The sequence below is a fragment of the Sinocyclocheilus rhinocerous genome, unplaced genomic scaffold (assembly GCF_001515625.1).
Source record: "Sinocyclocheilus rhinocerous isolate Xijiao unplaced genomic scaffold, SAMN03320098_v1.1 scaffold320, whole genome shotgun sequence".
NCBI classification, from domain to species: domain Eukaryota; kingdom Metazoa; phylum Chordata; class Actinopteri; order Cypriniformes; family Cyprinidae; genus Sinocyclocheilus; species Sinocyclocheilus rhinocerous.
In genome coordinates this window covers 1,061,276-1,070,541 of record NW_015638606.1, presented here as the reverse complement: position 1 = coordinate 1,070,541, position 9,266 = coordinate 1,061,276, and the positions used below count along the sequence as shown (strand labels likewise).

The 9,266-nt window shown below is 35.1% G+C and overlaps 1 protein-coding gene across 3 annotated transcripts in view; it reads right to left on the bottom strand.

Annotated features, from left to right (window-relative positions):
• The window catches only part of LOC107749933 (stromal interaction molecule 1-like), a 33,846-nt gene that overhangs the window by 15,337 nt on the left and 9,243 nt on the right, over positions 1 to 9,266 (bottom strand). For all 3 annotated transcript variants that reach the window (XM_016565179.1, XM_016565181.1, XM_016565180.1), the window contains exons 3-6: positions 7,843 to 7,973; positions 5,651 to 5,765; positions 5,305 to 5,416; positions 5,083 to 5,195 (exon numbers count right to left, since the gene is read on the bottom strand). In XM_016565179.1, the coding sequence (XP_016420665.1) occupies positions 5,083 to 5,195; positions 5,305 to 5,416; positions 5,651 to 5,765; positions 7,843 to 7,973 (471 nt within the window). The remainder of the gene's footprint in view (positions 1 to 5,082; positions 5,196 to 5,304; positions 5,417 to 5,650; positions 5,766 to 7,842; positions 7,974 to 9,266) is intronic.

Below are 9,266 nucleotides of genomic sequence, written 5' to 3'. Positions count from 1 at the left end.
TATCTTAAGGGTTTTTCCATTGTTTTAATTTTAGTTTTAGTATAACACTATAATACCATTTATATTTTTACTTTTTTTATAATTTAAAGAAGAAACCAATCCGATGTTTAGTTGACATTTGAGGCTTAATTTCTATAGAAAAGCACTAAAAGTTTTTCAGTTAAGTGTTTTCAGCTTGTTTATTTTCATATAAAAATATGGCATGCGGTTGCATTAAACAATGGTATAAACATCATTCAATGTAAATTGTGATAATCGTAATTAATAATCGCGATTACAATTTCAAGGGAATAATCGACAATTATGATTTTTGTCATAATCGTGCAGCCCTACTTATTTAATATATTTTAAAATGTAATTCATTGCTTTGATGGCAAAGCTGAATTTAGGTATTAATTAAAAAACAGTGACAGTAGAGTATGGATGAATGTACAAAGTGCTGTCATATCCATTAGACTAGAGTATCACATACTCTAAATACAGTGATGACGTGGGAATTATGACTCTTTTTCAAAATACATTCCACTGGTCACCCCAGCTGACTCCAACATGGCCGAAGCAAATTAGTGTTTTCTTTCCAATGCTTTTGTCTGCGATCTTCTGTTAACATGCATTTCCAATATTGTTTTTCCATACCGACTGATGCTTTCATCATGTCGATCAAAAATCTGAACATATATTTCGGTTAAACACAACAAATAAAACCAGAATATTCTTTTTAAAACAGACTTTTTTACCAGGATGTGCAGTGTGGACAGACTCGACTTTCTATGAACAAAATCACAAGCCCAAGAGTGTGAAGAAGGCATATGGAAAAGCACCAGGATTTTTTGGCAGGAGTAATACATCAAATCAGGGCTGATTGTCTTCCTGTCTCTACAACTCCAGCCTAACATATGTGGCTGTTGTACAAACTTGTGATATAAAGCACATGCACAGACCGCTTTTAGCAAGAATAACAGTAATACAAACAAATAGTAATCTACTTAGAAAAAGTCCCAGAAGTGATGAAAAGCTCCCAGTTTGGATCTAACCATGCAGGACGTATGAATACACATCAGTAGTTCTCTATCAAATCTGTCTTAATCTATTTTGCATGCTGAAATGACAACAGTATGGGGATCCAGAGAGGTGTTCCCCACAAAGGTGGTGGCATCAGCTGCGTAATAGGAGATTTTGGATGACTGGATTAGCGAGTGCTATTTCCATCTGCGATTTTGCTGCTCACATCCTGCCCAGGAAAATGGCAGGTGATGGCACATGTAGCAGTGCCAAAAGTATTTGTGAATCCTTCAACCTCGACGCTCACCCATCTTAACCGGCTTGATTTGGGGTCAGGTTAAATCTCTGGTGGGTTTACTGAGGCCGGCACATGATAAACTTCCGTCTTGGATTTCCTTTTCAATTATGGCACTAGTGTTTGATAAAAGAACTCTTTGAATGTATATAAAGGAGTGTTTTGTTTGCACACATAATCTTTGACCAGGTCTAGGGATTTTGGATGGCAGAGAGTCCTCATTTCTTCATGTGTATGTGCTGAAGCTGAAATTTGTAAACAGACACTAGGCCGATTTTCCATTAGTGTTGGAAACACCATGAGACTCTATAGTAAGATCATCTGGAACAGTGAGGAACCTTCTACTGCGGACAGCAGAAACAGTGACATCATCAGAGGTGAATAACTGCCATAGCTGAGATTACTAAGAGGCTCCGGACAGAATCTGGAACCGGGAGGGATCAACCACTCAGACAACAGACCAGACAATTCACAGACACACTGGTATATTTAGACAGTTTATAAAGTGATTACATCAAATTCCTTCAATTAGTATGACTTTACAATAACATAAGGCTCCAAAAATGTAAAAATATTTTTAACCAATCACAAAAGTTCATAAAATTTCAACAAATTTGATTTCAAACAGAGTGCTTGACTTGGGCCAGTAAACTACCACCTAGCAATCGCTCAGAGTAAGAGTGTTTACTCGTTTAGATGTCATAGCGCACCAAATACAATCATACTCATGCTTGGGAGCATTCAAAAATTTTAAAGGCATCTATATAGTTTCTTGCCTAAAGACCCAATTTAAAATGTGAAAAATCACTAACATAAATATTTCTAAAATATTATTTGGAAAATATTTTGCTTCCATTCTATTTCAATATTATGCATTTTTCCTTCTCGTACTATAAAAATACTGTTCTTTTATAGCAGTCTATTTATTTATTTACTTAATCTACTTTTTATTTTATTTTATTTACTTATTTATAATTTTTATTTATTTTTGTACACTTTTTCTTTACATTTTTCCATAGACCCTATATCACTTCCTTGTAGTCCCCAGGGACCCTGTTTGTAAACCCCTGGTTCTGAGTACCCTAGCAACCGCATAGCAACTACTCAACTGCATAGAAATGCATTGGTAACCACTCACAACACCCTAGCATGAAAGCACCACCAAAATATTGTTTAATCAGTAAGCATTAACCTAAAAACATAATTTTTCATAGTTTTACATGTATGCCTACTTATGTAATAAAGCACAGGCAAGTGCAGGACACATAAAATAAATCAATGATGTCCTTCTTTTGCTAAAGCACAGAAGGAATATGGCTCTAGCAGCCTTGTGCTTTATCCTGTTTCATATACTAACAGTGCATCATCTAAAATTCTTGCAACAAATATCATGCAGTCCTTGGCAGCCTTTGGGATTAAGATGGTGTTGTGTCTAATACCGTTACAATAGCACTTTTCTTACCACCAGCATCTTTGACAGGTTTGACTTTGGCTGATGTTCTAGGTAGAGACATTCACATGAACTAGCAATCATATGAATGCCCTCGACCTTTTCTATCTATCTCTCTCTCTCACCTATTTATTGATAACATCTGTCCCATCATCCCTCGCTTTTCTGTTTCACCAGCTGTACTTGAGTATCACGCTGTAACAGTTGACATGAATGGGACATACCTCTTCTGTCTGGCTCTTGTACTCCAATAAGCCTGACTATTTTCAGAAGCAGAAGATATTTGCTCACGAGAAAAGAAAACAGACTAAACCTTCCCTTGATTTTAGCACGTTGTAGCGAATCAGCTCATGGGGAAATATGAATAATTAATCATAACTAGTTATAATTAATTATAAATATTTAGATCCGCTGTAGATATTTACTTGACCTCTCAGGTCAACTGTCTGTCAATTCTAAGAACGTTAATTTCCTGGTTAAGGGAAATTACTTTCTTACACTAATATATTGCCTATGTACCAACATATAATATACACTCTCGTTTAGATCATCAGAAGACTAATTCATATATACTAAACATGGTAGGGTTACATATATGTAAGATGACAGGAATGAGTGTTTCCATCATAAGCCTGCATAAAACAGTATAAAATCTCAAAGACAACATACACAATGACCTGAAGGATATGTGTGTTCATTCAAAGAAAGGTTTTCCTATGAATTAATTAGTAGAAAAGTCCATTTCTACTGTGCATTGTGCCTCTTCCTATGGAACATGCAGTGAGAGGGGGAGGACTCTCAACATGCCATTAGGTCGTAAAATCTATCTGGTGTCAGGGTTGCCATGGTAACCATGGTCCTGGGCCTCGTTCACAGACAACTTGACACCCAGTATGTTTATTGGGTGAGGGGTCTGTGAATGTTTGTTAATCTAATGAATAATTGATTTGTTAAATCAAATGAAAAATGGTGTGTCTGATTGGTCCAGACGCTACAACGTAACGCGCAATGGATACAGCAGTCTGGACTTCATCCAGAGAACCCTCTGCAAACATCAATCCAGAAAAACTTATGCCTCACAGAACATTTCCAAGCTAGTGTTTTTCTAAAACAGGAAGGAGAATTAAGAAAATGGTTCCAACAATTCAGCAGAAAGATAAAGCAGATAACTGGGTATTATTAAATGGATAATTCTACTTCTGGAAGCCAATCGTCTATACAGCATTTCAGTCACACTAAAATACAAAATATAATAACAGTTATGAACAAAATGAACAAAAACTGTGATTCTTCTATTATTATTTAAGTGATGATGCAACTCTAGCATGATTAATGGACAGTTCAAATGAATCAAAATTACCAACTCTTGCCAATGAATCAGAACTGATTAATTCAAATGGACAGTTTGAACTGATTCACAGTAATGAATCGATCATACCAATTCTTGCAAATGAATCAGTATTAATTCAAATGGTTTAAAGTAATTCACAGAAATGAATTAAATACCAATTCTTGCCAATGAATAAGAATTAATTCATTCAAAGAAATGAAGTGATCTTTCCAAATCTTGCAGATGAATCAAAATTAAGTAATTAATTAAGATGGACAGTTTAAATTGATTCACAGAAATGAATCAATCTTACAAAATCTCGCCACCTGAATCAGAATTGTTTGATTCAAATGGACAGTTTCAAAAGGATTCACAGAAATTAATCAAACTTACCCACTAAATCAGGGTATCTTCCGATCATTCGTTTTTTAATTTAATATTGAAATCTGAAAAATGAAAAACGGCACATATTTCGTTTTTCAATTGTTCAAACAAAACGAAAAATCAAGAATCCGGCTTCATTTTTCGTTTTTACGTTCAGGGATAGAAAACGAATAAGCAACTTGAATATTTGATCTCTACATGTGGGCGGGAATGAAACGCCCCTCTCTGCTGATTGGTCAACCAAACATTACAGCATAATAATAGTCCTAAAAAACAAAAAAAACTGAACAAATGAAAAACGAAAAATGTGCAGTTTTTTCATTTTTCAGATTTCAATATTAAATTAAAAAGTGAAATACCCTGATACCACTACTGCCAATAAATCAGAATTGATTAATTCCAATCCAAACTGTATGCTAATTGTCAATCATCTTTGACGATAGTGGTCCTGACAGAAATGGACAGTTTGAACTGATTCACATAAATGAATCAAAATGACCAACTCTTGCCAGTGAATCAGAATTTATTCATTCAAATGGACATTTTCAAATGAATCAGTATTACCTCATCATTATACACAGTATACTGTTTAATACATAACCACAAATATATGCTACTCACTTGGAGGTCCAAAAAGCACTGTGTCCAGAGCCTTCAGCTGTAGTTTCTGTGCATGACTGCGGTCTGGTATCTTCAGCACGGACAGAAGCAGGGTGGCATTTTTCACTGCAAGTCTGTGAATGGACAAAGACACAAGTGAATCATTGACCTTGATAACTGAATTTATTTCAGTCCAAAAGCTGAAAAACTAACAATAAGGATGCTAACTGTAAGCTTCCTTACCTGGGAAGAGCTTTTCCACTGATGTCATTCTTCCTGAAGGAATCAACATACTGAGGTAACTCCACACAACCGATGAGCCACTCTTCAGCTTTCTCTACTGTCCAGTTATACACTATAGGCAAAAAAAAACAAAACGTAAGTGACGCTGAATATTACCATGGAAGATATACTGAACAAATGATGGAAGCTTGATGCTTTCAGTTTCACAAACATAATGCTTTAATTTCTACATGCATCTAAGGATGATGTGGGTTCATAATGTGGACTATTGGGAATGATTTAATGGCTCTAAAACTGGTTAATTGCTTTTCACTGATATAATTAGCCTGATGAGATGTGTGCAAACCTTCAGAGGCCTTCCAGGACTTCCACATTTCCTCCACTGTGATCAACAGATCTGCTCTATGGAAACTGTTGTGTTTTCCTTTTGGGTCGTGGTACTTCAAGTCTTCCCTTAGAAACTGTTTGAGGAAACAAAGACTGGATGTTAGCATTCTCTGGTGTGGTGGTTCTCATCTGATGGGTTGCAACCCAAAAATGAGTCACAGGTTTGTTCTGATAGGGTCACATGCAGCTGGTAAATAAATGGTGAATAACCATTAATATAATATAATACAATATAAACATGTTTATTAAGGATTGCAAAAATAAATAGGCATAACAATTTTCAAACCCAAGGAGAAAAATCCAGCACCATGAAAATCAAAAACTCAGATCTTTCCAAAAAAAACAGTCACATGCTAGCCTAGACTTAATTATTTGTGCTTCTCGAAGGAATTTATTTTTATAGCACTGTGTATTTGCATACTTCAACATTTGGCAAGAGACATAAAGCCACAGCATGCGAGTCACAGGTTTGTTCTGATAGGGTCACATGCAGCTGGTAAATAAATGGTGAATAACCATTAATATAATATAATACAATATAAACATGTTTATTAAGGATTGCAAAAATAAATAGGCATAACAATTTTCAAACCCAAGGAGAAAAATCCAGCACATTTTGGAATTTATTTTTATAGCACTGTGTATTTGCATACTTCAACATTTGGCAAGAGACATAAAGCCACAGCATGCAAAACACTTGATTAACTTGTAATATTTGTCTTGGGTTGTTGTGATCCAGTAGATCTACTGTAGAGCCTCAGACAGCATACAGTATGTAAATGCTGACAGTTTCACTGGGTCCAGTCGCGTCACAATACCTCAGATCAGCTCTGACTCAGGTAAAGGCTATACACTCACAGGACTGTCTATGGCCTTGGGCAGGCTGCTGTCGGTCAGCAGTAATACTGTTTACTCAGAGTGCTCAGATGTGGCATTCTCATGAAAAAGGAATTGCTTTGGGTGATTCAAAGAGAATACAGAGTGCTTTTTATAGCCTATGTTCATAAACCATAATCATGGTGAATCACTTTTGATTGCACTGCAAAAGTCATGCCCATTCAAACTGATGGGGACAAGCTGATTCAGAAATGGATTTTGAATTTCCAAAAAACAAAGACTTTGTATCTTTGATAATTAGGTTGCATGATTATTGTAAAAAAAAAAATATTAGAGGAAAAACATACTGTACAAAAGCGTCTGAAATGTAGCAACAGGAATCACTCATCTAAACTGAGTCCAAACGAGTCACATTTTCCAAAGATCATTTGCTTTGATTTGAACACAAATCCACCCATCTATCATCACAAACTACTTTGACTATAACTACTGTAAGTAAAAAAAAAAAAAAAAAAATCTAAATCCATTACCAAAAATACATAATCACTGGCAGTTACAAATGCTACACACACTATTCAAAAAGAAAGAAGTCTTGATATTTGAAAAGGAGTCTTAGAAAAAAGGCTTCTGCAATATAACAAAGAGTGAAAAATTTAAGGGGGTCTGAATACTTTCCGTACCCACTGTATATCAGAAGTAAACAGTAATCCATCAGAAATCATTCTAATATGCAGATTTGCAGCTCAAGAAACATTTGAAGATGAAAAAGATGTAAAAATTTAGCTTTTTAGTATTAATTTACTATTTTTAGTATTCATTTGTTTAAAAAAAAATATTACAGACCCCAAGTTTAAAAAAAAGTTTCAATCTCTACATTTATGATTCAAATGATAATTTTATAATACAAAGACATATTTCACATTTATATATCTGCACCTCACTGAAGAATGTAGTTTATCATAAGAAAAATCACAGTTGAAAGATATGACCAATGAAAAAACCCAATAACAACATTAATTGCACAATTGCATTCCTCATCTCTGCAAAAGCTTTGCAACACACTCAGACTTGTACCAGTACAGCTGTACACTGTAAGCCAGTACAGTATATGTTGTACTTCGCTGTGCTGCACTGTTGTACTGTCAAGTCAAGGTCATTTGTATTTGTAAAGCACTTATGACAATACATATTACAGAGACCTGTGTCCTTTCAAGCAAGAACTTGTTTGTACATTAGGCACCATGCACTGTGCTGCAACTTCAACCTCACAACACAGCATACCACAAAACCACACACAAACGCTGCAGCCCTCACCCCATCCGTCTCTGTCACATCCACGCTGCCGTCTGCATCATCATCCATATCTTTGTGAATGTTGCGGATGGCCTCGAAACTTAACAGAGCATTTTCATCATGACAAAGAAGCTCATCGATACCACACAGTTCTGAAGAGAGAAAAAAAATATATATAAGAGATATGAGAAAGCAAGTCCACTTGAACGACACAATTGTTATGTTACAAAACCTAGTAAGCTAACAGAAGGATCATTTTAAGCAAGCATTCAACGTGACCAATGTACCACAAGGTAGCCATATTAACTGATATAGATATATTATATATACCTATATATATAAGATATAGGAGAGACCTAAAAATGGCTGTCCACCAACGTTTACCATCCAACCTGATAGAACTGGAGAGGATCTGCAAGGAGGAATGGCAGAGGATTCCCAAATCCAGGTGTGAAAAACTTGTTGCGTCTTTCCCAAAAAGACTCATGGCTGTATTAGATCAAAGGGGTGCTTCTACTAAATACTGAGCATTTTTCAGTTTTTCTTTTTTAATAAATCTGCAAAGATGTCAACAATTCTGTGTTTTTCTGTCAATATGGGGTGCTGTGTGTACATTAATGAGGAAAAAAAATTAACTTAAATGATTTTAGCAAATGGCTGCAATATAACAAAGAGTGAAAAATTTAAGGGGGTCTGAATACTTTCCGTACCCACTGTATATTATAGATACCTATATATATAAGATATATAATTTTGGCCAAACTCTATGGCAGCGTTGCATGTATTCATATAACCCAATCTCAGAATTCATTAAGCCAAGCTTAGTGGAATTAAAAAAAACATCCAAGATGGCAGACAAGGTAACATAAATGCATTTATTAGAACAAATACACTTATATTTTATTTAAAATTACATAAAGCAGTTCAGTGTAATTATTGTATATTTTAATCCACATATGTTCATGTTTACGTTCCACCATCTTTTTCAGCCTTGGTATTTTTCCCATAGGGATTTTGAAAAAGTCTAAATATATAGTTTTTAGTATTTTGGAACCTGGTCATTGCAATCTATTGAAGTATTACCCTGTTAGCTTAACAAGATGTTAACAACAAATTCTACTGAAATTAATTGCAGACAGTTCACTGTGTTTTGCAACACAGCTAATATGCACCATCCCACTGCAATGTATTCAGGGAAAACATGCTTGTTAAGCACATACAATTACTAAAAAAAAATCTGGAGTGTCTTACTGTATCTATTATAACTGCACAAAAAAGCCAAGTTAAAAGCCTTCTTCAAAAGCACAAAAGGCCTATTCAGACACAAATGACCTTTCATTTAGTCCTCTCAGTGAAATTCATGCATCATCCATGGGAAATGTTTAAATCAAATTCAGCTTTATTAAAAACGGTCTCTTCATTTTCATTTCACTAGCAAAAAATGC